This window comes from Sodiomyces alkalinus (genome assembly GCF_003711515.1).
Source record: "Sodiomyces alkalinus F11 unplaced genomic scaffold SODALscaffold_2, whole genome shotgun sequence".
NCBI lineage: Eukaryota > Fungi > Ascomycota > Sordariomycetes > Glomerellales > Plectosphaerellaceae > Sodiomyces > Sodiomyces alkalinus.
Window position 1 is genome coordinate 4,309,696 of NW_021167080.1, and position 27,692 is coordinate 4,337,387.

Genomic DNA, 27,692 nt, shown 5'->3' on the forward strand with positions numbered 1-27,692 from the left:
TTGGTGGGTGGTTCCCTTCAGTGATGAGATTCGTACGGATACTGTACTACGGCACAGCAGGTAGGCGGTCAGTGGGGTGGGGGCGGCTCACGTAGGGGAGCACGTAAAAAGAGGAGTCTATTACTGCGCCAAGGTCTTGAAGCTCTCCGTTTCTGTGGTCCGATTTGAAGACAGCTTGGAGGCAGTGAAGCTGAGCTGACGCAGCTGGCTTGGTGTTGTTTGTTGTGTACTCCGCAGATGGGCGACCTTTGGGAATGATCTGACGTTACTCGTCCGGGAGGTTCGGAGGCGATGGTCAACGCCTTTTCGTCGCCTCTGCAAGCCGTGGCTGGGCTTTGATCGGATAAGGTATCTTGAGGTATTGCAAACGGGCGCTGTGCCGTATGAGCGGGCAGAACTGGCGCCCAGACAACGAAGTAGGCCTCAATTGGATTATCGTGTTCTCCCTCAGGGCTGAGGCCGCCGACTGTCAGGTATTATCGTATGATCGTACACGTACGGGGTATTGTTGATGGTGGAAATTGTACGGCCGAGGTCTGAGTAGTAGGGCTGATAATCGAATGCCCGAAAACACTAAGCTGACAGGGGAAAGCTGTTAGCGGAAGAATGAGAAGAAGGGGGAAATAAAGACAAACATATGCAACTAACACTCTCAAGGGTCTGATCAAAGGACATATAACTGGGACAAGCTTCAGAACAAGGACAGACTGAGGGTTAGATACCTTATAATAATACCGTATGAAACGACGAGCAAAAAAATGGGAAGAAAAAGGGGGCGGAGGGGTGATGTGATGTACTTCGTATATATGTCGAGGGGCAGAGGGAAGGAAGAAGGGAGAAAAGAGGAAAACGGAGAAAAGAAGGAAGGGAAAAAGAGAAGAAGAAAAAGAAAAATACAAAAACGTACGGATACAGTAATTAAGACACAGCTACCGCAGTGTAGTGTCCACCGCGAAGCTTCTGTTGGTCGGTTTTCTTCCGTCCAGGGTTTGGTCTTGCGAGATTGATAACTTTCCCCTTGAGGTTCGTGGCTGGGTCTGACAAGGACCGGGATCTCATTCTTCCCCCGAAAATCTAGGGGGTCTGGGCGGCGGGCATCGGGATCTGCCCTTTTCGCGCCCAGATATCCGCAGATCCGCTTTTGGGGTAGAGTACGAAGTACCTAGCGAGAGGGAGCCAGGCCCAGGCACAGCTGTCGGTGAGTACCTAAGGTACCTTAGTGAGTGTATTAAAACAGACCGCCTAGTTCAGGTACATACCTGGTAATTAGCTAACATGCCAACCAACGCTAGCTATCTCAACTAAGGTAATATAAGCTAGCATGAGGTCGGCTGCTCAATATACCAGACGAACAAATTGCTCTCGGATGCAGGAATGCAATGGAGGTAAAGAGACGAGAGAGGAGGATGGGGAAAAAAAGAGAGAAAGATGCAGCCAAGGGAGAGAACGGTAGGGCGAAGACCAGGAGTGAAGGAAGAAATTAAGAATCACTTCTGTCATAATCAGCCTCTCACCATACGTTGTTAGCCCCGGGAAGTTCACACGAATAGCGTGGGCAGGAAATCAGCGAAAGGAAACGATTCAAGGTCTTCTGCAGAGTCAAAATGCTGACATGGCGTGTATTTATGTAGTGCAACGACCAATACAGAAAGCCACCCAAGGCCACTCGATTGCCACGACGTATCCGTAATAAACGGGCGTTTACCGGGATGACTATGGAGTAAGCCTCTTCTTCTGACTGGTGGCATTGCTTGCCTATCGATATCCAAGTCCTCCTACCTATCTGTTGGAAGCCAAGATAGGTACGAATAAGGGAAAGGATGTAGAAAGGGCAGGACCCCGCGAGTAATAACTAAGGTAGTGATAAGAAACAAGGAGAGGAGGGGGAAGGGGGAGGGGATGGAATGTCCGGACGTTGAGCGTTGAACTCGTCTCAAGTTAACTACGGAGTATTATTCCCCACACACATTTTATTCGACTCCGAATGCCACTTCCGAATGCCACTTCCCCGGGAATAGCTTCCTGTACTTTTCATATATATACTCTATACTTCCTGCCGCGATCTCAGAATCATACTACCTACCTACCTTACCTTAGGTAGGTACCTGAGGTAAGGTATCTTAGCTTGCAGACTCCAGCGGGGATGACTACGGCGGTTACATAAAGTAGGTAACAACCTGCCTTATCAAGGTACCTTATTAAGGTAAGTAAGGTGCCTTATGTACTGACTCCTGTATACCTAGGTACCTATCTCACTTCAACAGCCCATGCTCCATCTGTGTACATCGTACATGGTCCGTCTGTCCAAGCGCCCAGGCCCACCGCAAACGGTTCAGACGTACCCGTATATAGTACATAGGTGGCGGCGTGTGAATCACCTCTACCTAAGTACTCAGTACTCCGTCATTCGCGCAAATCGGGCGGCATTACCGGGCCAACTTCCCCTGCTACTTAAGGTACTTACTACCTGCCAGAAGTACGGATACAACAAGCGGTAAAACTGGAGAATGCATTTCTCTTGTCCATCTGGCCGGCCCTCTCTCCCGTACAAACTACGAACCTCGGAGAAACATTTCACGAACCAACAGGTCCCCGTTCCAAAATATGCCCGGAGCTGTCCTGGAGAGGGCCTTCTTCCTTTCCGGTAGCCCAGCACTACCAAGGCCCCAGCTTCCCCCGCGTTGAACGCACGTTGAGACACAAGCTCGAGCCGGAGAGGCAGGTCATTGCTTCATCCTTTTCCATTCCCAGCTCAGCTTTCAAGCTAGAAGATCGAGGTCCGGGAATCTGGGATTCTACGAATCTGGTACTCTCCCTCGACGCTGCAGCTAACCGAACGAAAGGCTAGAGCTGCGTGGGTTGCGTGGGTTGCGTGGGCCGCTTCCACCATTGATCCAACACTGGCAACAACTATCAGGGTCGCCGTCTCTTGTCTGTACTGAACCCTTCACCAGTCAGTCTGATAGTATGGCATTCTCGAAGAACAACCCCTTTGACCCGGGGGGCGCCGGTCTTTGTTTGAGTCGTAGATCCTATGGCCAGTTTCATTCAGGACACCGACACTGGCCCTTGTTCTGGGGCATACAATGCCATATTCCTCTTCGGCCTTTCAGTCTACGCTCTTTGGTTCGGACCATTTCCTTTGTTCAGCCTCTGTCCAAATATACCCCTGAACGAGAACATTGAACCACAATGGCTGCATCCAGAGCTCGGTCATATAAATTCACGGTCGCAGAAGCCTTTCTTCCCGATATGCCATCCAGAAGTCAGAGACAACAACAACAACAACAACAACAAGTAAAGCAAGTATCAAATCAATCAATCACCCTCGACACCAATTCCCTCAGCAACACGCCTTTGAACAAAGCAGTAAGCATGTCTGATTCTGACGATTACGTTACTCCCGTCACCCCTGCGAAGCAACGCTTCAGGCTCGACGATTCTAGCGACTCGGATGAGAATCAGAATCCCCATTACCAGCAGCACCTAGATGATCGCGCTGGTCTCCCTTCGGGACCAGCCCTCTTCGGAGGGCAAGGTTCCTTCCCGGAACAACATCTTCCTTCAGAAGAATCGACCATGTACTCGTCCTTCGAGCAGCCGCGAGAGGAAACGATACCTCCGCTCACGCCGGTATTTCAACGCTTCAAACTCAAGGACTCCGACTCCGACGCAGACCCTACTCTTGACCCTCCTGGCCGTCATCTTGGCGAGTTCACGACGGAGCCAATGCAGATATCTCCCTCCGAGGAGATGCCGAAGCCGCAAGCTTCCCCTCCTACCTTGGCCTTTCACGTCGAAATCGAGTTCCTCTTGAAACTTGATGAACACCTACTCAAGGGAATCGAAGAGGAAAAGACCGGGGTGATGGACAACCCCGATTCCTACGTTGCCTTTAACCCCCATCCGTCCCTCCGGGGCACCAACGCATTTGATCGAGTGACTAACAACATCCTAGTGAGGATAGCACGCCACCTCCACGCCAACGATATACCCTCCGTATCCTCTTCCGAAGAGCTAGACCGCGAGTTCAGCCGTGACATCGAAGGGCAGTTCGGTCCGGGTCTCTGGGTCGTCCGCACCCCGGTCAAGCCGCTGGAGGTGAGACCAGAAGCCACCATAGACCATGACCGTTTCACCGGCGTTGCCGTCCGCTCACCTCTCTTCAACGCCACAGCTTTCTCTGTCTTTATTGAGTCCGTCCGCAAACTGGTCCGCATCATCAAGGAGACCTACACCGTCGGCGTCAACGCCTCTACGAGGCTACGCGTCGACGTCAAGCCCGGTGGTGGTGACGACAAGTTTGACGTCGCCTACCTGAAGCGGCTGGTCCGCTTCCTCTGGGCCGCATCGCCCTTGCTCGATGAACTTCACCCGCCGCATTGTGGCCCTGGTTCCCCTGTCACCCCGGGTCTCGCCTGCACGAGGGCCTTCTATCCGGAAGGCTTCCTCGGCCTCGACCAGCTCCAGTATAAGAAAATTGAAGTGCCCGACCTCTTCGACGCCGGCGCCGCGGTTCCCATGAGCGTCAAAATGTTGGAAGAACCCAGCATGCCCTCGGGCCGCTTCAGTTCCTGGTATGTTCTGCAGCTCCTCAAGCTGGAAGCCCCCCGCACGCTGCCGGAGCTCGTTGAGAAGTTGGGCGTTGTGCGTGGTCGTGCGAACGGCGGGCTGGTTGATATGCCTCCTGGCGCTTACCACTTCGATCCCCTGCTCCACGAAGGAAGCATTCAATTCGCCCAGCACGCCGGCACCATGGATGTTAATGCGATAACCCAATGGGTCCGCGTCTGCCTGGCGCTCGCCTCCATCGGCCATTCTTCCCGCGTCGAGCATTTCCACGGCATTCTCCGACGCCTGATACCTGCCAACGCCGATGTCCATCGCGAACTGCTCGGAGTCGGCCCGCTTGTATCCCCAGCACCTGCAGCACCTGCAGCACCTGGCAACGGGGTCGGCCCCTTGACCGTGTATGAGCTTCTCCGCCAGTTGGTCTCCCGAAACACAGCAGCCTACTACGAGACCCGCGGCCGCTACCCCCAGAGCCCGGAGGTGGCACGCCTCGGACGCCGACGCGCCGTTAACCTAGGAGCGCTGCTGAAGAGCACTCCGGCCTCGCCCCAGTACACTTTCGGCGTGGAGCTGGAGTTCTTCCTCCCTTACGGTAAGAACGACGAGACGTTGCCGTTGCCGTACGGCGTGTTCAAGGACCCTTCGCCGGAGGATAAGCGCTGGTTCGAAAGAAACTATGTTTTAAACGAGACCCGTGATAGTGTCTGCGAGATCCTCACCAAGGGAGGCTTCTTCGCCACTAACATTTGGAGTCACGTGACCGGCTCGAAGCGCTATGAAACCATGCGCGCCAAGGCGGGCGGGTTCCTCCTCGAGCCCGGTATCAGGCCCCATTTTCAAGCCTGGTGCGTCCAGTCGGATGGTAGCCTCATGGTCGGCCCGGTTCCGGGCTACTCGGGCGAAGTCGGCATGGAGATTGCCGGCCCGCTCGGCTGTGCCAACCGCACGGGCTACCGAGACTTTGTCCGCGGCGTGTGCTACCTCCGCAACAACATCCGCACCATGATTGGGAATGAGTGCGGCCTGCACGTCCACGTCTCCACCCACAACGGCCGCTGGACCTACCGCACGGTGAAGCGCGTCATCAGCCTATGCTGGTTCATAGAGCCCGTCATGGCGGCCATGCTGCCCCCGACGCGGTTCCACAATCAGTATTTCCAGCCCATCCACAGGAACTCCCGGGCCGCGCTTGATGACGACCCACCCGTCGCCGAGACGCAGCGCGATCGCGAGTTGGAGGCCCACGTACCGATGGACGGTCTCGACGAGAAGCTCCGCGCCGCCATGTGGCGCATCTGGGTGAGCTCCACTCAACTCAACCAGCTCGAGAGCGCCATCTCGGATCACTTATACTGCCGGTGCTCGCTGTCGGTGTCCAGCATCAGACGGAAGCCAGGTCAGGACGGTCGAGTTGACCTCACCGGCACGATCGAGTTCCGTCACAAGGACGGCTGCCTCGACCCGGAGCGGATCGTCCGCTGGTCGCGCTTCTGCGTCGCCATGGTCCGCAAGGCGGAGGTCGCTCCTGCCAGGGAGATCCGCGAGCTCCTGAGGACTCTGGCCCCGCTGCAGGGCCGTGAGCGTTGGGACCGCCGCGCCAGTACGGAGTTTATTCCTGTCGTCATGGGCGCCCTGGGACTTCCTGACGAGGACACTGACTTTTGGTGGCGCCGGTCTAGATTGTTTGCGCCCCTCGACATCGAGAATCCGACCGAAACCGAACGCATCGCGCTCTCCAGCAGGGTCGTTTCCACTGCCGAGAGTCGTAAGGAACGGAAACCGATACTGGTCAACCGGGACTTCATCCCACCGGTCTCGGCTGAAGAGTACGAACGTCTTGAGGCTTTGTTAGCCAGCATACCCGAGTGAGATGGCAACAAAGAACAGGCAGGTAAGGTGGGTGGAAGATACAAGGTGAGTAAGATCTATACACTTGTTGTTATTAACACCCACACAACCCCCCATCTCCTTCTGTGGTATAGCAAATACCAATCATGATAGGTAAGTGTGGCACCACTGGAACAGCAAAAATCAAACAAGCAAGGTAAGTCAATTATGCTGGAAGGTACAACAAAAGAATAGACGGACAATAGGACACTCGTAAATGAACGAATAGAAATTACAGACATACACACACACTCTCTCTCTCTCTCTCTGTCTCTGCATAGTGATATTCTGCAAGCATATTCCTGTATGTGGAAAGCAATCAGAGACAACGAAACTAAGCGAACAAACAGCAGTAAGGATGGTCTCAGTATCCGAGAGGCTGACCATATGTAACAACAACCTATCCCAGTGAATTTAGAAAGACTTGTTATTGTATGCAAGGGATAGCACAACTAAGATGGACAGAAAAGCCATCCACTCTCTGTACCTGTCTATATAAAGACATAGTGAGAAATCTACTCGCCTATCCATTACACCATTCCCCCTTCTCCCTTCTCCCTTCTTCCTAGCTTTTAAAGGGCAGAGGAATAAACAGTAGATATTCATCCTTACCAGAAATTCAGCTCCCGATTTCTGTTCTTAAGAGGATATTTGCAGTGATTCTCATAAACCAGCTATCATTATCTAAGCCCATACACTCGCGTCTTAGTCTTGTTTATCATTTGAGCTCTGGCCCATTACATGGCTAGCAACCACCGGGCCGCCTACCATTAAAAGGCGAAATCCATTAACACCAGAAACAGACAACACAAGCAGCGTATTCAGTGATCACGAAAAAGTCAGTTAATTGTCGAGGCCACAAAGGCCGATGTAAGAGAACTGACTACTAAGTACAAAAGGAGGCCGGCCATCTCTCCTAAGCCGCTCCAAGATACCGCATTGTTTTGATGCGATTACAAAAAAAGGGTTGTTTTTCTTTGCCTCATTTTCAGTGATGACGGCAAAAAGAAACGAAAAAAAAGGTCCAACGTGGGCAACATAACAGTATATGCGCGCACAGAGAAGATTGACCCTTTAGATGACCTCCCAGGTAACACGAGCACGACCGACACCGAGATCGTAAAGGGCAGCGAACATGTCGGGGCTGACATCAATGTCCTCCTTGGCACATCCCATGCACTTATCACGAACAATGCCCTCGACAGTCTTCCCATTGGCACGAAGGCGGACGCGGCGGTTGCAGTGAGGGTTCAAGTTGTTGTTGGAGGCAGTACCCATTTTGTGGTGGGAGAGGGCGACAATGCCATGACGACCGGTATCATTGAAACCGCAAGCACCGAGACCAGTGTCGTAAAAGGTGAGGTCACCCTTGAAAGGACCCTTGAACATGTCCTGACGAGCTTGGAGTTCACCGATGCTAGAAACAGGGAAAAGAGCGAATGGTTAGATACGAAGACGGCAGAAAGTAAAGAGGACGACTCGGGAAGAAGTGGAAACCATAAGAGAAGAAGAAAACTTACTTGTTGCCATCGATAGCAGCAGCGGAAGCACCAAGACCGAGAAGGGCCATGATAGTGGCACCGAGGAAAGCCTTGAAGAGCATGGTGTTGGGAGAGTTGGTTGAGAGCCTTGGGAAGAAGTAGTAGAGAAGCTGTCAGAACGAAAGGGAAGATGATTGCTAAGAGTGTATTGATAGAGAGCAGAGCTTAGAAGAGAGCTTGAGAGAGATGATGCTTGTAATAGTCGAAAGCTGAATACTGTTGGATACCGAGAGAACAGAGAGAGAGGTTGAGGCTTCAAGGGGGAGGTCGGGAGATATTTATGCTATGAGGGGGTTTCCTGAGGAACTTGGATCAGCGAGCGAGATCACTCAGATGAGTTTGCTTCTAGATAATACTCTAGCTTTTTAGGAAAGAGGACGTTTCGTTTCCTGCTTTATTAGTTGGACCAGTAACCTAAGCTCCTTCCAGACTCGGTGAGGCTATCAAACTGCTACTCGACCTACAGACTTACACAATGTGGTGATTCAGGTCAAAGTGGAAAGAAGGTGACAGAAAAGTAAGGGAGGAGGTGAGGTATGACGATAGATAGAGATTATAAAGGGAAGCAGTGTGCGCTGTGACCAAAACGCTACTTCCCTGCGGATATTAGGAACTATGCAGCTGCAGATAAACAGAGAATAAAATCCTATTATAAAGGAATCAAGCACATACCGGGTGTAATAGCAGATAGATATTATAATAGAATAATGTACGGTACTGGTTAATATGACCGTGAAAGTGAGAGCGGATCTATTATATAGCAAGATATCTATAAGACTAAATACTACCTTCTCTTGTCTGCAAGGGACATTCTACTAGACAATGGTTTGCGAACCGATGTATAGGTCATATACAAACACCTACTCTGCTACAAGACACCCTTCAATCCGACTACAGATCAAAGAATTATGCAAACATAGTCCCTTCCCAAGCAACTTCCCAATTTTTGATACTTGTTTTTACCTCAATGCTTGACTGCTCTTTTTGAAATTCCACTTTGCTTGTTGTTGTGTTTGGTGCCTACCTGAGTTGGAAAGCAGGGGCGCGCATGTGAGACGTGACTATCTGTGCTTGACAATGTTACCAGGCAAGCTGTACTCACCTCACGTACCTTCCCGACTAGGGCCAAGGGAGAGAGGTAAGGCCAAGGAAAGTTGAGTGCATGTGAAAGTGAAAGTAGTTGAAGGTGAAGGTGAAAAGAAGGTGAGGTGATAATGAAAAAGGGTAGACTGGGCTCTTGCAGTATAGGATTCCGGGCCAAGCTGGATGACTTATTGGTCAGAGGCTCGGTAAACGCGTTAGTCTAGGGCAAAAGAAAGCTAAATTTATCTCAAAATTAAATTAATTTGAAAAGCCGGAAAGTCTGGATTTACCTTGACGCATACACTGGTTCAGTTCAATCCATGGGTGCGGCTTGTGTTCCGGGGTTCAGGGGCAAGCATCGAGGACTTGATGTCGTTGTGGGTCCCGCTTAAATTTCGGCATTTCCGGTGAGCAGCGGGTTCGGTGATAAGCCCCTCCCCGCTCTCGGTGCCTCGGTGAGGATCACTTAGGTAATCACGTATGACAGGTACGTACTTCGTTCCACCTCTCATCCACGTAAGGATTTTCCGACGCGGTTGCTCCTCCATGTTCCCATTCCCATCAATCAATCAGTCCATCCCATCGCGCGACCATCACGACGAACAAGGGGAACCGAATCTCACAAAAGTCCTCCAATTATTCTCCGCCCACAACGCGTCTATCTCCAATTGTTTACACGAATCGCTAGTTCAGAACACCTGGCGACTGTTTATCTATTTGGTTTCTGTGAAAGCGGTTCCAAAGGGTCTGCTAACGCCCCTGCGCCGGTTGGTCGGTCTCCCTAGACAGCCAAGATTGCTCTCCGACATGCCGTGACGTGGATTCCACCAAAGCGTAGCCAAAAGATGGAATCTAGAGAAAAGCCTCAGGCATGTCAGTCGACATATGCGCCTCGAATGCGAACATACAACAATGCGCTCCTGACCCCCGTCTTTCCGGCCGCCACCTCTGGCCCCATCGCCCGTACGACCAAGCGCGGCACCACCATCATCAACTACGCGGAAGATGGATACGACGATCTCGACGATGACGATGACGACGGTCGCCGCAGGCCGAGTAGCCTACGAAACCAACGGAAGGAGGATACGCCGAACAGGCAAGACTTGGCGGAGAAGTTCGGGAAAGACACCGCCGAACCTGTCGAGACGCAAGGGATATGGAGGGACTGGTTCGCTAAGGGTCGATTTGCCAGGACTGACGCTCACAATATTTACCAAGCGACTCTCCCCGTGACATTGGTCCCGGTGCGCATCAATCTCGAGGTCCCGGCCTTCGTACCCGCTGCGCCGTGGCCTCCTACGCCCGGTTATGACGCGTCGCTACCGCAATACCGGCCGGGAGAGATGACCGTGCCGTACCGTCTGCGTGATATTTTCCTCTGGAATCTTCACGAGTCGGCCGTCACCACCGATTATTTTGCTCAGGTGCTGGTGCAGGACCTGGATCTGCCTAATAGGCACCAGGCGATACAGGAGATCAGCAAGCAGATCCGCACCCAGCTTGAGGAGTATGCCGGCGTCGCGATGCACCCGTTGTTTCATACCCAGACCCGGTCCTCGGGCCCCAACGAGACAACAGCACCAGCATCTGCCGGCACACCGAGAGCCAACAACAACAACTCTGTCCCTGCCCCTGCTGCCGCGCAAGGTGAGGACAAGACGCCAACGTCGGCGGCGCAGCAGCAGCAGCACCAGCAGCAGCAGCGTGGGGCCAGCCGCGCCGACACACCCCTGGAAAACGCCAATGGCCAGGCGACCACGGCGACCACGGCGACCACGGCGACCACGGCGACCACGGCGACCACGGCGACCACGGCGACCACGGCGACCACGCCTTCCAAACTGAAGAGCGCCCTCTCCGTGCCCGACGTGACAGCGCAAGCGACCGCCATCCCCCCCGACTCGGACGACTACAACCCCGACGACACGTACCGCTGCATCATCACCCTCAACATCACCCTCGCCCAGACCCTCTACACCGACAAGTTCGAGTGGTCGCTCCTCCACCCGCCAGGCACCGCCGAGGCCTTCGCCAAGCAGACGTGCGCCGACCTCGGCCTGAGCGGGGAGTGGGTCCCCGCCATGACCCACGCCATCTACGAGGCCGTCCTCCGGCTCAAGAAGGAAGCCTGCGAGGCCGGCGGTCTCGTCGGCGGCTGGGGCGGGCAGGCCGAGATCGCCAACGACGCGGCCCACGGCGCCGACGCCGGGTGGCGGTACGACCCGGAGTCCCTCGGCGACGCGTGGCAGCCCCGCGTCGAGACCCTGACCAAGGACGAGCTGGAGAAGCGCGAGGGCGACCGCGAGCGCGCCATCCGGCGGTTGCGCCGCGAGACGGCCCGGTTCAGCTCCACCGCCGGGCTGGTCGGCGGCGGCGTGCTGCCCTTTGCGGGCTTTGGTGGCGGCGGCGGCGTCGTCGTCGATACGGAGGAGGAACGCATGGGACGGGGCGAGCGCACCAAGAAGAAGCGCCGCTTCCGCAGCTTGAGTCCCGTGGGCAGGTCCGGAACCCCGGGTGCCCGTGGGACCCCGGATGTGGGGTATGGCGGGGGTGGTGGCGGCACGCTTACCGAGCAAGAAAGGATGGCCTGGAGGTGCGACCATTGCGGGATCCAGGGGACCAGCGCTTGGGCTGTGCGAGATGGGCCAAACAGGCCGAGGGTACGCTTCCTTTTTTTTCTTTTCTTTTTTTTTCTTTTTTCTTTCTCCCTCTTCTCTCCCTGCCTTTTGTTTTTCTCCTTCGCTCTTCTCGTTTTTTTCCCCCCCCAGTTTGTACCTGCTATGGAGTGATGATTGTCCCGCTAACTTTGCCATGCCCAACTCCAGTCACTATGCAATAACTGCGGTTTCATCTGGGAGCGATACCGTGTGCTGCCGTCACAGGCCAAGAATCTTCACACGGCCATTGTGCGCGCAGGGTAGGTGCCGGAAGTCAATGGTCACCAAGTGAGAGAGGCCTTGGGGCAGAGAGAGAGACGATACGCCAGGCGTATCAACGAAGGGAAGTAGGCAATTCTGCGAATACACGGCGCCCGGGCAGTTCGTTGGTGACGGTTCCAGGGCGAATGCAGCTGAAAACCGGCCCGGTGCCATGCTCTATGGAGACAAATGGGCATGCGTTTCTCGCTCGGTAATGTATTCTTTGTACGCGGAGAAGCCATGGTCGGGGTCTGGAGCTCGAGGGCGTTTAAGCGGAACCGCGGGAGACGACAAGGGGTCTGTCTGTACGATACCTAAATGGCGGAAAACTTCAGAATAAGGCCACTGTATTATCCCATTCTTACATTGCATTTACAGTATGACGTTAGGAAGGCGTTGGGAACGCAGGACGCGCCTTCTACGACAGGAAGTCTGTGTTCAACGGTCCAGTCGTGGAGGTGACAACTCCAGCATCCATCGGATCTCAACATCACCGAGACAAACATTTTTCTCGGGGGGGGCTCCGGCTTACAGCCCCGATGAAGCAAACATCAATCAATCCAGCATCAACAGATTAAATTCGACAGTCGCGTTCCTCGAGCAAAACCATGGATAAGGATGCAGGGAGGAAAAGGCGGCCGCAGTGGAATGTGCATTGCAGCCTCAAACTGCCAAGTTGCCAATTACAATCTCAACACTGGGGGGGTCCATGAGGCAGGCAAACACCAAACCCAAGGTCAGGTCACAGGTCCATCTCCGCGAAGTAAAAGAAGAGAGGCAAAGATTTGCAGGAAACTTTTGATTCAACCCATAGGTGCTGTATGTGCCGTAACTGTGACTATCACCATCCAACTCCTCTAAACCAAGGACTTCAGTCCCTCCCTGTTCCGGCCGTGGTATCCCACCCATCTTGATGCATGTTGGTATCAGGAAAAGAAAGAAAGACAGAATGCAGGCCATTCATAACAAATTTCCCGTCCTCTAATAGTTATAAAAAAAAAGGGTCAGAAACCGAGACCCGGATCTCAACCCCGAAAGAAAATTGCACAGAAATAAATGTATTGCGACATGGGACCCCCTTCAATAGCCGCTCAAGACCAGCCATTGCTCGTGGGGATACCAGGGGTGGTGTTCGTATCCATACTCAAGAAAGCGTCGATTTCGCCCAGTCCTTCATTCTCCAACGCGTTCATAAGTTCGACTTGCTGCTCCTGTGTCAGGCTGCCGTGGCGCTCCGGGTTCCAGCCCACCGGCTGACCGGAGAAGGAACCAATGTTGCTGAACGGCCCCAAGCCCAGTCCGGCCCCTTGGACGTTGCCGAAGCCGTTCATCTGAACGTCGTTGAAGAAGCCGTTGTTGCTCATCGGATTGAAAGAATATGGCGACATAAATGGCGGCGGCGGGGCGAACCAGTCGATGGTACCGTCGGAAGGAAGGGGCCGTTGTGGAATGCTGGGTTGCGGGGCCGGGGGCACGACGAACGTGGTCCCGCGTTGAGGCGCCTGGGTTTGGCCAGGCATTTTAGGTTGCGGAGGGGGTGGAGGTGACATGTTCGTGGTCGTGGGGTGAACGATGTTGGGCCCTGGAATAGCCGGAGACGAATCCGCCATGGTGGGCGTCGAGTGAGCCATGGTCGGCGTCGAATGCGCCCCGGACGGCGGGGAGACTGTGGATCTCGCGCTACCCGGCGTCTCGACTGAACGAATCGACGCGTTGAGTGATTCCGGGGGAGTGGGCATGGCGTTCACGGTGCCATTGGGGCCCGGCGTCACCGACGTCGGCAAACGGCCTGGATTGAAGGCCGGCGGAGTCGAGTCGTCCATGGGCGACTCCGGTGGGTACGCGGAGCATCGGCGACCCGATCCCGACTCGTTGGAGGCGGGACTCATGAAGATGGAATTGGACCGGAAGGTTGGGTGTGGGGGATGGTTTTGGTTGCTGTTGTAGCCAAAGGCGTTCATTGCTTCCGGGGTCGCATTGAAGACGGCCCCGAATTGCGGAGCGCCAGAATTACCGTTGCCTTGGAATGGCGTGCCCGGCGCTGCTGACAGGTCGGCGTCACGGGGCATGTTAACGTCGAAGAAGGCATTCGGAGGCGCTGTTGGCGGCTCCTTCGCGTCGTCGTAGACCTGCAGGCACGCTTTGGCCATGATGGAATACAAGTGAGAGGCCGCCGAGGACCCCGGCCACCGCTGGGAGCACGGCTCTTGGTCGAGAATGTCGAGAGTCACCTGAATAAGTTCGTCCACTTCCTCCCGGGAATGTGCCCGCCTAATGTCGGCGTACGAGACAGCCCACAGGAGGGTGTTCAGACACATGAACAGATTTGAAACGAAAATCCAGGTGATGTCGGTGGCCGACTTCTCCATCTGGAACTTGGACAAGTTGATGATGTACGAGGCAGCGTCGTAACAAATCGCGGCGCCCCGCGCTGAGGGCTTGGGAACCTGCGGGGACGGGCGGTGGAGAAAGATGCGCAGTTGTTGGGCATGGCCGGTGAACCTAGGGAGAGACGGCGAGGTTTAGGTTAGCGGAGGTGAGAGCTGGGAGAAGAAATGGCATAAAGAGAGGCGAACGGGCTCGGGACGGGGGGGGCGAACTAACCATGCTTTGCACCAGGCTGGGTTCTGCGGCGAGCCATCGATCCAGTCCTGGATGTCCTTCTCCATCTTGGCAAACCACGGATGGGTTTCATTTCGCGGCTCCGGCCGTTTCTTCTCGTAGAGGATTCGCTTGATCTCCGACTGTAGAACCCGCATTCTGAAGAAATGAATTGCAATGACCTTCTTCTCACTGGGCGGGGCCGGGAGAATGCCTTCTTCGGTTATGTGCTCGTCGCCTGCTGGGGCAAAGGGCTTGACGTCCATGAAGTCATCGCCCTTGGCGAGCCCGTTCGGGCGACCCATGCTGTAGGCGAGACCCAGTTCCATGGAGGATATGATGTAGAAAAGCCGGCGCCGCATGTCCAGGGTCAGTGGATCCATCAGACCCATGGAGTAGCTGGCGGAGATGGTTTTCTCGTCGCAGAGCCCTTCGGCCTGGCAGATGCGCGTGGCCATACCGATGACGTAGTAAACGGAAACGCGAGTCGGGGTCAAGAGGGAGTATTGGCAGATGAGGGCCAGACACTGCAGCGTCTTGACATCCTTCGGGCGGACCACCTTCTCAAGATGGTCCATGGCAGCGAGGTAGTAACTGTCGGCGAGACCAGCATAGTGCAGGCCGAGCTGCTGGAGGCTGATGGCGAAGACCATACGACAGACGAAGTTCTTGTGGGGATCAGAGTCGCCAGAAAAGACGGCTTCGAGGTCACGGACGAATAGCTTCTCGTGCAAAGTGGGCCAAAAAACCTGGGCTGTCACCAAATCGTGTAAGCGACGACGACGACGAGGCACGCGAGTTTGATTTGAGGCGGGGGCGGAGGAAGGGGGGGGAGAGGGGCCAACTCACAGCGCTGGCAGAAGATATCTACGAGCTTGTTGGCAACGTGGCGGGCGGGTAAGGTCTTGGCCGGGTGGGCGCTGGTGATGGGATAGCTCTTCTTCCGCTTTACGGGGTTTGTCATGACAATAGACTGCATGCGGGTCTGCCTCCTGGCGCGAACTTCGGGAATGAGGTCCGAGATGCGCTTGGAGTCGGTGAAAGCCTTCGCCTGCTCCATGACGAGGCGGGTCATCGCGATGCCGCTGCTCGGGCCGAGATATCGCGGGGGCTCATCGGAACCGGGAAGACGGACCAGGCCACCTGGACGAACGACATCTTCGTTGGTTCGGGGCCGGTCGTTGTCCTCGTCGGTGTATTGAGCTAATTCGGCCTCGAGCTGGCGGACCTTTTCCTGGAGCTTGACGACGTAGTTGCGGCCAATCTTGCGACCCTTGGACGCGTCGTAGTATTCACATATGGAGCCGGACCTCTCGCAGGGCAAGCAGCGGGGAAGGGTGGGATCGCATCGCGTCTTCCTCTAGATAGGCGAGAGACGCATGGTCAGTTTAAGTTGGGGGGTTTCTCTGTCAGAGCCAGTGGGAGAAAGAAGAAGAAGGGGGGGGGGGATATGGAACTCACTTGACGGCAACGACAGCAGGCGGTTAGAGTATGGGCGATGCGAGCGGGATGCGAAGAAGAATCGTCATCGTCGAGCTGCTGGTTTCCTCGGGGTTGAAGAGGAGCGGCAATCGGGGGCGCAGACCGGGGTGCTGCATAGGAAAAGGGTTGCGGAGGGAGATGTGCAGCTGGTGGGCCAGGAGGGAGGTAGGCATTGAAGCCTGGGGCTTGCCGGTAGATGTCGGCGGCATTCATGGCCCACGAGGTGATGGGGACAAAATCTGCCCCCGGGCGAGACGAGAGACGAGGCGCGATAGGTTGGCCGATATAAACCAGAGAGGACTTGGGTATCACGGAGCTTCGGGGTCTGAGGGGTTGAGCTTAAGGGGCCCCGTTCCTCGTGCGACAATGAGCGTAAACAGTCAGAAAGGGCGGGATGGTTGCCAAACGATGCGTCGATGACAGGTAAACGACGGGTCCTTGGATCGAGCACCCCAAACGGAGAAAAATAGGGAATGTTAGGCTGCAGCCAGTCTTAAGGCTCGAGAAAGTGATGGCACACGTCGAAAGATGGTGGGGGTCTGGAATGTCGGGGCCTCGTGGAAACTGGAACACAGAGCCGAGTTGTATAAGTTGGTTGAAGTCGTTTTCAAGGAGATTAAGCTCGATGGAGGTGTCTGAGAGGCGAAATTTGAAAGGTCGGACGGCTAGCTCGAGGTGATGTTGCTGTTTGAAAGTGTAGGTACGGAGTAGAATTAGATGTTGATGGTAGGGCGCAGGGAGGGGCGGGGAGAACTTGTGCTGTTCGACTGAGTTGAGAAGGACCGTTCGACAAGTAATGGAGATGATTGGGGGGGACCTGTTGTATGGACAGCGACCTACCTAGGTACGGATACAGTACAGCAGTACAGTACCTAAGATAGCCGTGGAGTTAGCCCCGAGGGACGTGCATAGCGGGTTGAGACAAGTACTGGTACTCCATGGGCTTTGTGGTCTTGGGAAAGCGCCGAGCCACAACCACAACCACCAGAAGCCGGTCGGTCTGGGAATAGCCACTACGGTGCAGTACTTCTGTAGGTCATGTAAAATATTTCCGACGCAGGTACATCAGGGCTGAAGTGGTAAGAGCTTCGCAGTACACGTAAGGTATTGTACCTTACCTTAGGGGGAAATGACTGGATCTGGCGTGGATTCCAAGCAACCACGGTGTCTGTCCGTGAAGGACTTAATTATGCACAGTACGTATACATATCACTTAGGCCCCACGGCGAGAGCAGAATGGTCCCCTTACCGTGCGACTATCTGGAGAGGAAAGAGACGTCCCAGTCGATAAAAATAGGAATAAGGTATTACTCAACTCGAAGGGCCGTTATGATTAGTGGGGTTCTCCAGTTTCTTCTTCTTTTCCGAAGCTCCCCCGCTGAAGACCGGGAGGAATACTTGGTGTATCCGTACCTACCTACCTTAGGTACCTATATAATTAGATACCTTAGTCTAAGGTACGTTGCATGAGAAGTAAGTACCTAGTCATACTTGAACAGGATTGGGAAAGAGGAACCAAGGCGCAGGTACGGGTTCGGCTCTTGGAAGCTTATTCCAAACCTCAACTTGGGCTTGTGGATCACTCCTTCCTTCTCGTTTCATGTGTACGCAGGTACGGAGTACGGGGTCATAATACCGTGACATGACGTGAAGCAGAAAGCCGCTCACGAGTCACGCTTTCTCTGCCAGCAATCGTGATAGCTCCTTTTACCTCACTGCATCTCCCACTCCGTACGGTTTACGGCTTGAGCATTATCTTTGCATCTTTATCCAGAATCAAGAATCAAGAATCAAGAATCAAACGCTCACAATCCATCTGTATGCCTCTCGACTCGACAACTACCCTTAGGGCTTAATATAGATACTCCGTACACCTCCTGTCATTCCCGAACTTCCATGCCCTGTCGATATGGCTCGTCTCGATGGACCAAAACAAGGCTTGTCATTGTCAACCTTGGCAATACAATTCCACTCCGACTCAGACCTTCCACAGACTTCCATGTCCATCACTCACGAATCCACGACCACAGGCTGTGGATAGATGTGGATACATACGTTGTACAGTTATTTCATTTCCAACCCTGTGCCCTGCCTGGTCCGAGCTCGCCTGGTCATCTTTTTGGGGTCAAATCCGGCTGACAACTAAATTTAGCAACACTCACTCCCTTCCGTCTTGAGTCTTGAGAATCACCATCGATCTTGATCTTCCCTTGTACCAATACCTAACGTTTTATCATGGCTCCGTTCTCTCGCCAGATTCGTCTACTACAATCAACCGAGTGTGACCAATTCCCTTCTCGGCCTAAATTACTTCTCGGTCTACTCTCATCTCGCTCGCTGTGACGACTTGCGACGGCACGGCACGGCCCCAGCATTGATTTGGACAACAAGGAGCAACCGATTCATTCGACAGCCTTTATTTACGAAGGCAGTCGAGCTCGAAAACACCTATACATGTCAGCAACCTGGGGCGACCTCGTCTACGACCCACTGTTGCATTCCTTTCCATCTCTACCTATTCTAGAACCTCGAGTCAAGCTGCCTTGACCGACCCCTAATTTAATACAACGTACGCTTCAGCCCTGTCAGGCGGTCACCCTTCACCCTTCTGCCGCGGCCCCTTTGCCGCCCAAGCGACGCACACACCAGGTAGCCGCGTGCGTACGGAGGCGGAAGCTCGGCAGCGGGGCACCTGTGCGCCTGTGCGCCTGTGTACCTAGGCTGGATTGTCGATCCAATCCGACTACAACTGTACCTACCCCTCAGCCCCAAGCAGCCGCCCCAGAATCTCCTCGCACGTCTTCGTCATCGCTCCAAACACCAAACAACCTCGCGTTTGTCGCATATTTACCTTGCGCGAAACAATATCCCGTCCCTCTGTACGCAACCATTGTCGCGTGAGACTACACCATTGCGCTCCATCTGCCTCCCTCCGACCCAACTTGACAACTCACAGCACCTTGAGGCGTCGTTGCAATTAACTCGTACCGGCCGAACCGTTGTCGCACAACGCACACAGCTATCGACTCGCATTGCCCCGCTTATTGTGAACTGCGTCTTCCCTCACGGCTGCCATCTCTCCCCGTCGGGGGTCTTTTTTTTCTTCCCCCCTGCCTTTTTACTGCTGCCCACGCCGCCGATACTGACGCCAGCTATCGCACCTCATCCTCACGAAGAATTGTCCGTCTGCCGTGTTCGATAGTCGTCTTGTCCTTCCTACCAGACTTTCACCAGTGTCACGTTCTCTGTCATCTGCCTCCTGCCGACCATCTCTTTGTTTTTCGGTCACTAAACACTCCCCGCCACGTGACTCGTCCCGTACCATGCCGAGATCAAGCTTCTCGGATAACCCGCTGCTGCGCGTTTCCCGGCCTGTGTCCGCATGTTCAAGATGTGAGTTGCCGCCCCTTCCGCGCCAAGCCATGTGCCATCTGTTATATGAGGGTCAAGTTAACCACGGATTGCCGTACAGGTCGAGCTGCCAAAGTGAAGGTACTTATCATGCCACTTTCTTTTGCTTTGTCGTCTCTTGCTTCTTTTACTCCTCGCAAGAAGGATCCTAAGCTAAGCTATGGGAATCCACGACGTTGAAGGCTGACGGGAGTTGTCTGCCAGTGCGATGGGAAACTGCCAGCATGCACCGCCTGTGAGAAGGCCGGTCGCGAGAACGAGTGTTCCAGTGCCAATGACCAGTTCGCTCGTGGCAAAGAGCGAAGGTACCGTCTTGTCACTTTCAATCCGAGTCGAACCTCGAACCCGACCTGGGGAGGCTAACTGTTTGCACAGCTATGTCGCAGCGCTGGAACTGAGGATAGAGAAGCTCGAACGCCGTCTGGCCTTTGCTCGTTCTAGAAAAGCCTCTGTGAACCTCTACGACGTCGACGAGGCGCCCCAGCAGTATGATCGCAAGGACTCCTTGGCCAAGATTCGAGCGGCCATTCATCGTAAAGCCGCCAGGAAGCGAGAAGATGCCCATATAAACTCTCTTATATCTGATTTTGGCTTCCTGTACGCTCCTACCCGTACCTTTCGTGGGCCCTCATACAGCCTTCAACGGCCTATCGCCACTCCCCCCTTCGCATCTGGCTAACCCCCGTCGGCTTAGGTCCGTCGATGCGACCTCACGCGACTTCGAACCTTCAATCAGCAACATGTCCTTTGGCCTATTCGTCCTTGCTGCTTCGGCCAACGACAATCTTCCCGAGATGACATCCGATCCATTGCCGCCACGCCACGAGACGCAACCGATTGTCCAGTACTATATGACGCACATCTGGTCCCTGTACCCTTGCTTCTCGGAGACGAAGCTCTTGACCGTCCTAGAAGACATATACCATCAGGACGACCGCGTCGTACAAGATTCGGACTATTGGCTGGCCTACATGGTCCTTGCCATCGGCTACGTCGCCCGGAGCCGAAGCGGGAACGACGAGTATTACAAGAAAGCCGTGGATTTTGCCGCCCGGGCCCTGCCCTACGCTGACGGCGCACTGACGCCTGGCTACGTTGCCCAGATACAATCACTCATTCTCTTCACCCAGTACTCCATGCTGGACCCGGCTCATTTTGACAGCTGGCACCTCATCGGCTTTGCTTGTCGGGCCATTATGGACATGGGCTTCCACCAGGATCCCCCGCCGAATCAAGTCAGCGATACTGCGGCTCTCGATATGCGCAGGGCTTTATTCTACTGCGTGTACTCCCTCGACAGGTCAGTTCGCATCGTCCATCTGGATGGGCCTCCCATCGTCGTGCTTGTCTCAGACGCTTCGCTTCTTTTACCTTTATTAACCTCCCCTTATAGAGCCATCAGCATGGCGCATGCCCGCGCATTCGGATTTACAGATGACTCGATCAGCGTGGACTACCCGAGCAGTTCTATCGGTCGTCTGACCTCAGGGCGTCGCAGTTCCATCCCGGAAGGCGCTATCGCCGGGCCCCAAGGTGCACAGCCTGCCATACTGTTCTTCGAGTTTCGTCGCAAGCAGTCCAACTGGTACCAAATTCTGTTCCAGTCCGAACCCGCCCCGCTCCTCGATGCCTCCGCCTTCATCTGGCAGATGTGTCTCGACATGCGCGAGTGGAGCGAGTCCCTACCGCATACACTCCCGGTTCCAATTCGGGAGCTCTTCGACCTCGAGCTTCGCTACAGCTACGTCTACTGCCTCGCCCCGTCAGCAAGAGCGCCCCACCTCACTCCCTACACACGGGCTCTTATCTTCGAGCATGCTATCGCCTATGTGAACTCGATCCATGCCATCGCCCACCGCAGCGACCCGGGCGATGTGGCCTTTCACACGTATCACGATGTTCTCAAGGTCTATTTCATTGCCACCCAACTCGTCACCGTTCTCAAAGACAGCTTCGATGCCCTTCTCTCCGGCGCGCTTCCGCAGATCCCCATCACTCGTCCAGGGGCCGCGCCACCCCCTCCCCTTCCTCCGAGGCAGCTGCCTGCCGAGAGCAACGTATCGCGCAGCTTGCGTTGCCTACGACAGGTAGTCGAGACGTTGCAAAAGTTCAGTGAGCGGTGGTATAATGCGATGCCGCTCAAAGAGAGCTTCGAAGGCATCTCGGCCGAGCTATGGAGTTGGCTCCGAGTGCGGGAGCGCATGATTGAACAACCGCAATCGCAATCGCAGCAAATGCAGCACTGCCAGACACAACCGTTGACCCCAAACCCAGGCGCTGGCGCAAGAAGGTCGCCTCAGATCCCGGGACCCATGTCCCAGGCGCCGCCGCCGGGCGTACCAAAATATCATTGGGCGGGATGAGATGGACATGCAGTGATTATGATGTGCAAAGGGCGAGGCCAGGGTTCATGCCATGTTTTCTTAAATCCTTTTTTTTTTCTTTTCTTCTCTTTCTTTTTTTTGAGTTCTTCATCTAAGCACGGAAGAGAGTCCCCATTATGGCATCATGTCGGGGTATATCAGCCGTATACCATATTTTGTGGGAGCGTTTGGATAACAAGTTGACAGGGTACGAACATAAATAAGGGAACGAGGCGTTCAAGGGGAAAGCGCCTTTTACCCCTGTTCTTTTGGGCACATTGACTATGGTTCGATCTATCATCCACCGTATTACCGTGTTCAGGGCAAGAGATGGATAGACGCAAAAGGGCCCCAAACTTGTTCATGCCTCCACAGGTAAATCAAATGACACGGCGACGAGCGAATATATCACTGGACAGCAGAGCAGCAGCAGCAGCAGCAGCAAGACCAGTGTAACAGGCTAAGTTGGTTCAAATACACTTCATCTCGTGGCACACTGTTGACATATCTAGATGCCCATTCAAGTAGAATCAACTACTCCATCTACGCTGCTGTTTTATCGTATTACGGTTACGCTGTATTTGGACACCTGCGTCATCCGGCTAGGCAATTGATTCCTCGGAGGTCGCAGGTTTAGCGGTCTTCTCTTTCTTCGCGGCACTGCCCTTCTTCTTCCGGCGCGTCAACCCCGCTCCGGCCGGCGCCTCCAGCACCCAGCGCGCAACGGCAGCTGCGCGTTCGGTGAGGATGGGATACTCGCGGCCGTCATCCACGCTCCAGCGGCGGAGGGTCGACGACCCGGGGCCCTGCAAGTGACTGCTGCCACTTCCTTGCCTGTACTGATCTAACGAAGAAGGAGAAGAGGATGAAGGGCCAGCGGCGCCTTCGCCCCGGGTCGTCGTCGTCGTCGTCGTCACAGACGAGGGCTTCGGACCGCCAGCGCCGTTGGTCCCGCCGTTCCGTAGCTTCTGTTGCTCCTCCAAATGGTCCGCCTCGGCGCGGTTCTGCCGGGCCGTCACCGCCGCGCGGAACGTCGCCTCGTCGACCACGCGGTCGTCCTCGAATGTTTCCATGATGGCCTGCTGCCGTATGCGCTCGCGGCGCTGCTGCTCGTCTGCCTCCTCGACGGCTAGGGGGGGTTCCTCCGCGGCCTTCCCGCGCGTGACGGCGGCGGCGGCGGCGGCGGCAGCGGCGAGGTCGGGGGCCGGGTGATGGAGGCGCGACTTGGGCGGCGCTGATGATGATGATGATGATGATGATGATGATGATGAGCCGTCGCCTCCTCGGTCGTCCAAGGCGGGTAGCGGGGCCGGGGCGCAGAGCTGCTCCCACGAAGGGGTGAGCTGGATCCAGTTGTTGGCGCGGCGGAGGACTTCGAGCCAGTCGGCGCGGGCGGGCGAGCGGCTGGCTTGGAAGACGGGATAGCCGTCGGCGAGGCGGGCGAGGCGGGCGACCATGTAGGCGTGGCGGAGGAGCTCCTTGGCAGAGGTCTGGACGAGGCAGTGGCAGAGGAGGAGGGAGTGGAGGGCATCGGTGAGGAGGGGGTGGTAGGCGACGGCCTCGTTGCTGGCAGAGGAGGGCGGGGCGGGGCCACCACGATTGCGTGACATGACGACGTCTTGGGGCGGGTAGGCGGGGAGATGGGCAGGGGGGACGGCGTTGAAGAGGTCCGGGAGAGGGTACACGGTGTATGTCGGGGTGGTCCCGGAATCTGGAAGGCGAGGGTGGCGGTTACCCTGGGCAGACATGTTGATCTTCTCGGTGAAATCCCTGGTCAGCTTGACGGGGAGGTCGGGGGTGTAGTCGAATTGGGCCAAGTAACCCATGTAGTCCCTTAAGGCTCGCTTGGCGTATGTCTTGACCAGCTTGCGGTGCTCGAGTGAGCGGCGCGAGGCTTCCTTGTCCTCCGGGGAAAGTTCGCGCGGCGACTCGGCGGCGGCATCGGCATCGGCATCGGCATCGGCCTGGGCATTCTGACCATTCTTCCGACCAGCAAGAGGATGATCAGGCAGCCCCGCGGCCACATGCTGGCATGCGATGGTGAGATAGACACCAGCTCGCTGGAAGAGGAGCTGGGTTTCCAGACTGCTCGGCTGTTGGTCCTCGGTCAAGATGACATCGGGCGGCCTCCGCGTGCTGCCCAGCACGGCGGATCCGGCCGCAGCAGCCAAGGCGAGGTGCGGGCGGTGGAAGCGATGGACCTGCAGAGCCTGGGTCAGATCCATAGCGGCACCCTCGTAATCCTCCTTGAAGATGCGGACGGTGGCACGGGTGCGCCAGGTCTCGGGGTCGGTGGGGCGGGCGTCGATGATCTCGCGCAGGGGGGTCAGGCTGGTGGAGGCGGCGAGCTGGCGCGAGGGGATCTTCTCGTGGAAGAAGTGGACGTACTTGGCGTCCGGGTCGGCGGGGTTGCGCTGCAGAACCAAGGAGCCGATCCCCTCGAGGGTGGAGGCGCCCTGCATGGTGGCGACGCTGCAGGCGATCTCGTCGAAGCGGTAGGCGCGGGCGAGTTTCTGGGCGGCCTGCTCGCGCATGCGGAACTTGCGCTCCCGGCTCAGCTTGGCGCCCCCGCCGCCCGCGCCGCCGCCGCCGCCGCCCCCGTAGAGGTTCCCGAGGGCGGGGGAGGTGGTGTCGCTCGCGGCGCGGACGGCGAGGTTGGTGGCTTCGTCGACGAGGCGGCGGATCTTGACGAGGTCGAAGAGGACGGCGGGGTCGATGGGGCGCGGTCGCGGGGCGTTGTAGTTGACGTTGGCGATGGTCTCGAGGATTTCGATGGGCATCTGGAGCCAGGGGCCGTGGAAGGAGGAGATGTAGCGCCAGTGTCTGCGAGGGTAGAGATGAAATGGGGGGTTGTTAGTCTTGGGTCTTGGGTCTTGGGTCGGTTCTTGCACGGGCATATAGCGAGGTGAGGTGCAGTACTGACTTGTTGCGGCAGATGATGAGGGCAGGGACGCCGTCTGTGGGGCTGCTGCCGGTGGGCTTGGTGGCATGGCCCTGAACAGGCCTGGACACAGAGGCGCGCCCTGGCACTGGTGCCGGTGCTGGTGCTGGTCCTGGTGCGGAGGTCTCGCCGGCCTTGTCTTGGGTGATCTCCAACTGCTGTTTATTCTTCTTTTTGGCCATTTCTGCGATTGGAGAGCCTGTCGGGTTGACTAGACAAAGTAGCTTCTGGTCTGACTTGATCTATGCTCTGTGGAAGGATCTTGGGTTCTCGACTTGATTGACTTGCGGACTGCGACTGCGTGTTGGCTCTCTCTGCGCGTGTGTGTGCGCGTGTGTGTCACTGGAAGCGAAGGGCGAATCTGGGAACAAGAGGGAGGAAAAGAGGCCGATTGTTGATTAACGGAGCATGCTGCTACGGACGGGCGAGACCGGTAAAGGCTGAGAAGCTATAGGTGGTAAGTAAAATGGCATAAGATGGGATGTAGGTGTTTGCGAGGAGTTACAGGGAGAATGGAGAATGAATTGGCCCAAGAGTTAACAGTTATACCGGGTCGCGGGGCGTTGACGATACTTCGTACGAAGTCGTTAATAATAAGGTAAGCTACGAAGTACGTAGCTGTCATGGAAATTTTGGGACGGGCGGAATAAGCCGAGGACCGGGGCTGGCCTGGTGCCTCTTCGCGTCTTTGTCATCCGCAGAATCACATGATCTCGTTGTTAGTGGTATGTATGTGTTCTAATATAAATTGAGAAGAGAGGTAATAAAAAAAAATAAAAAAAAAGAAGAAGAAGAAGAAAGGAAATACAGAGAGGGGAAGAGGGAAGAGGCAGAATGGAGGAATATCTAGATGTGTACAAAAAGACAAAAATGAATAGAAGCTGCGTGAACTGGGAATCGAACCCAGGGCTCCCCGATGGCAACGGAGAATTTTACCACTAAACCATTCACGCTTATGTGCTTCATGACAAGCATTCTGACTAACGTGCTCTATGTTTGGAACCTCGTTCTCCGTGTTTCGGCTGTGTAGGATGCCCAAGGTATTTGCTCGTTCTTTTACCATATTAGTTCTTGCACTTTAGGCCCTAAAGCGTGATTTCCTATAAGGTACTTCATGAAGTCTTGTCTTGCTTTTTCAAAGCTCAATTCAATCCAGCGCTCACTTCTCTGACCTACGAAACACCACTAAACACATACAGAGAGGATAGCATAAAATAGCATAAATCCTCCTACCAAAGTCCCATAGTCCATAACCCTCATTATAGGTACGAAGCAAACTCTGCCGGTCCAGCCTCCAGCCCCTTGCAAGACCAGGGGCGAGTGTCACGGAGGAAGCGTATTTAGGCAGCATGACCCCATGGGAGATGATGGCGAGAAAAGTGTTCGGCATCATTTCGGCCTCAAACCAAATGTTCACGATCCTTCGTATCCTAGGCCACTCCGAACATGCTACACCCCGCAGAATAAGTGTAAAAAGGCGTTGTGGGTCGTGAACTCTTGTGAACAATCCAAGTTCGGATCAGAACGAGAACGAGAAGGAGAAGGTTAACGTTGTTCAGGATCCGCGCCAGGCAACCGCGGGGCCGATTGCCTCGAAACCACAGGGAAATGACGAGAGATGAAGGATGTTCGAGGTATAAAGAGCCCGAGGTCGAATAGCGAGAATGAGTTGAATTGGCCGGCCATCCATTCCATCCATCGCTTGTCCGATTCTACCCACTATACTTGCATCCTCTACTCCCTACCCATGAAGATGCCTTCCATCAGCAGCATCGCCCTGTCTCTTCTCACCCTGTCCGCCGCCGGCCTCGTCTCGGCTGCGCCAGATGTCCGGGCTGAGCTGCTCCCCTGTGGGTGCGCCGCCTTCCCGGCTTATGTGGCGTCGTCGGGCAACGCCGGGCCCTGGTCCGTCCACGCCGACGGCACCGGTGAGCATATCGATGGAATCGGCTTGATAGCCGTCTTCTCCCGCGGTCAGCATGAGATTCGTTGGGGCAACGTGAGTCCTTTTCGTCCCTTTTTCCCCCTTCCTCCCTTCTCTCCTTCTCCTCGCCCTCCGGATCTAGCCAACACCTAAAAAAAATCCCAGCTGGCCGTCAACGACCTGCAAGGATACGCGACCAACCCGCTCCGCTGCGTCGGCGGCCCGGCCCCCGGCTCGGGCGTCCAAGGACTGGTCCCCACCGGCGTCTCGTCGTACACGTGGGAGCCCATGGTGGCCGCCGACATCCCCTACAGCTCCCTGCTCATGTACAAGGTCGAGGGGACGCCCATCGAGCCGTATGCGCTGTACAATGTTGACGACGACGAGAGGCGGCCCGGCGTCTTCCTCGGTTCCGGCGGTTACGCCACTTGGGGCTTCCGGAGGCAGGAGTCCGCCGAGTTCGGTGTCTACTGGGAGACGCGCCTGCTGGGTGCGAACAGCCAGGACCCCATCACGGGCGAGCCGCTGTTTGAGGGCGAGATTACCGGTTTCCTCAAGGTCTGGGGCTGAAAGACGGAATGAAGTGCGGACCGCGACGGCAATGCGCATGGGGCATGGTTATCCCCCATCATCCATGTCGCATCGGCATATGAGTGATTCGGGGTGGATTTTCTTTTTATTTATTTCTTAGATTTTCGAATTGTCTTGATCTCCTGCTTTGGATTCCCATTGTACGTTTCTTGGTCTACAGGATGGCTTCGCATATATAGATCGACCTACATTGTCAATGCAATTGAACATGACCGGGGATATCCTCCAATAAGCATTCAAGCCTAGATCGAGACGTTGGAACTTGGAACTTGGAGCTTGGGTCCTAAAATAGGGCATCCCATCCCGGGGCCTCGCAGGCGCACTTGTCTTGTCCACCGTTAACCCCCCACCAACCCCCCAAACCCCCAAACCCCCCCC

The 27,692-nt window shown here is 55.4% G+C and overlaps 8 protein-coding genes and 1 non-coding gene across 9 annotated transcripts; 4 read left to right on the forward strand and 5 right to left on the reverse strand.

The window, feature by feature from the left end:
* Positions 1 to 120: 120 nt before the first annotated feature.
* SODALDRAFT_376846 (hypothetical protein) lies at positions 121 to 1,059 on the reverse strand (the record flags this gene model as incomplete). Its single annotated transcript, XM_028614851.1, has 6 exons — positions 121 to 208; positions 265 to 315; positions 370 to 453; positions 500 to 573; positions 649 to 679; positions 926 to 1,059. 6 exons carry the CDS (start codon positions 1,057 to 1,059, stop codon positions 121 to 123), a joined length of 462 nt encoding a protein of 153 aa, XP_028468943.1.
* Positions 1,060 to 1,321: 262 nt separating this feature from the next.
* On the forward strand, positions 1,322 to 6,707 carry SODALDRAFT_376847 (hypothetical protein; the record flags this gene model as incomplete). The annotated part of the gene is made up of 8 exons (XM_028614852.1): positions 1,322 to 1,385; positions 1,507 to 1,536; positions 1,632 to 1,680; positions 2,310 to 2,338; positions 2,589 to 2,777; positions 2,849 to 2,953; positions 3,030 to 3,144; positions 3,207 to 6,707. 8 exons carry the CDS (start codon positions 1,322 to 1,324, stop codon positions 6,439 to 6,441), a joined length of 3,816 nt encoding a protein of 1,271 aa, XP_028468944.1. The 3' UTR covers positions 6,442 to 6,707.
* A 578-nt stretch (positions 6,708 to 7,285) lies between these two features.
* On the reverse strand, positions 7,286 to 8,321 carry SODALDRAFT_330846 (hypothetical protein). Its single transcript, XM_028611307.1, has 2 exons — positions 7,980 to 8,321; positions 7,286 to 7,876 (listed from the first exon to the last, which is right to left on the reverse strand). Exons 1-2 carry the CDS (start codon positions 8,060 to 8,062, stop codon positions 7,534 to 7,536), a joined length of 426 nt encoding a protein of 141 aa, XP_028468945.1. The 5' UTR covers positions 8,063 to 8,321; the 3' UTR covers positions 7,286 to 7,533.
* A 1,607-nt stretch (positions 8,322 to 9,928) lies between these two features.
* On the forward strand, positions 9,929 to 12,004 carry SODALDRAFT_322338 (SNF5-domain-containing protein; the record flags this gene model as incomplete). The annotated part of the gene is made up of 2 exons (XM_028609712.1): positions 9,929 to 11,743; positions 11,909 to 12,004. The coding sequence occupies 2 exons, from the start codon at positions 9,929 to 9,931 to the stop codon at positions 12,002 to 12,004; spliced, it is 1,911 nt and encodes a 636-aa protein (XP_028468946.1).
* A 1,088-nt stretch (positions 12,005 to 13,092) lies between these two features.
* SODALDRAFT_271880 (fungal-specific transcription factor domain-containing protein) lies at positions 13,093 to 16,297 on the reverse strand (the record flags this gene model as incomplete). The annotated part of the gene is made up of 4 exons (XM_028607799.1): positions 13,093 to 14,503; positions 14,606 to 15,356; positions 15,452 to 15,962; positions 16,064 to 16,297. 4 exons carry the CDS (start codon positions 16,295 to 16,297, stop codon positions 13,093 to 13,095), a joined length of 2,907 nt encoding a protein of 968 aa, XP_028468947.1.
* Positions 16,298 to 19,407: 3,110 nt separating this feature from the next.
* On the forward strand, positions 19,408 to 21,858 carry SODALDRAFT_270533 (hypothetical protein; the record flags this gene model as incomplete). The annotated part of the gene is made up of 5 exons (XM_028607720.1): positions 19,408 to 19,481; positions 19,678 to 19,800; positions 19,871 to 20,092; positions 20,190 to 20,795; positions 20,889 to 21,858. 5 exons carry the CDS (start codon positions 19,408 to 19,410, stop codon positions 21,856 to 21,858), a joined length of 1,995 nt encoding a protein of 664 aa, XP_028468948.1.
* Positions 21,859 to 22,099: 241 nt separating this feature from the next.
* On the reverse strand, positions 22,100 to 25,774 carry SODALDRAFT_376853 (hypothetical protein; the record flags this gene model as incomplete). The annotated part of the gene is made up of 7 exons (XM_028614853.1): positions 22,100 to 24,681; positions 24,782 to 25,010; positions 25,084 to 25,113; positions 25,222 to 25,247; positions 25,414 to 25,485; positions 25,608 to 25,645; positions 25,703 to 25,774. 7 exons carry the CDS (start codon positions 25,772 to 25,774, stop codon positions 22,461 to 22,463), a joined length of 2,688 nt encoding a protein of 895 aa, XP_028468949.1. The 3' UTR covers positions 22,100 to 22,460.
* On the reverse strand, positions 25,682 to 25,752 carry SODALDRAFT_t64. Its single transcript has one exon. It is a non-coding gene; the product is annotated as a tRNA-Gly (tRNA).
* A 772-nt stretch (positions 25,775 to 26,546) lies between the features above and the next one.
* Positions 26,547 to 27,293, forward strand: SODALDRAFT_322342 (hypothetical protein; the record flags this gene model as incomplete). Its single annotated transcript, XM_028609713.1, has 2 exons — positions 26,547 to 26,798; positions 26,889 to 27,293. 2 exons carry the CDS (start codon positions 26,547 to 26,549, stop codon positions 27,291 to 27,293), a joined length of 657 nt encoding a protein of 218 aa, XP_028468950.1.
* Between the last annotated feature and the right edge of the window lie 399 nt (positions 27,294 to 27,692).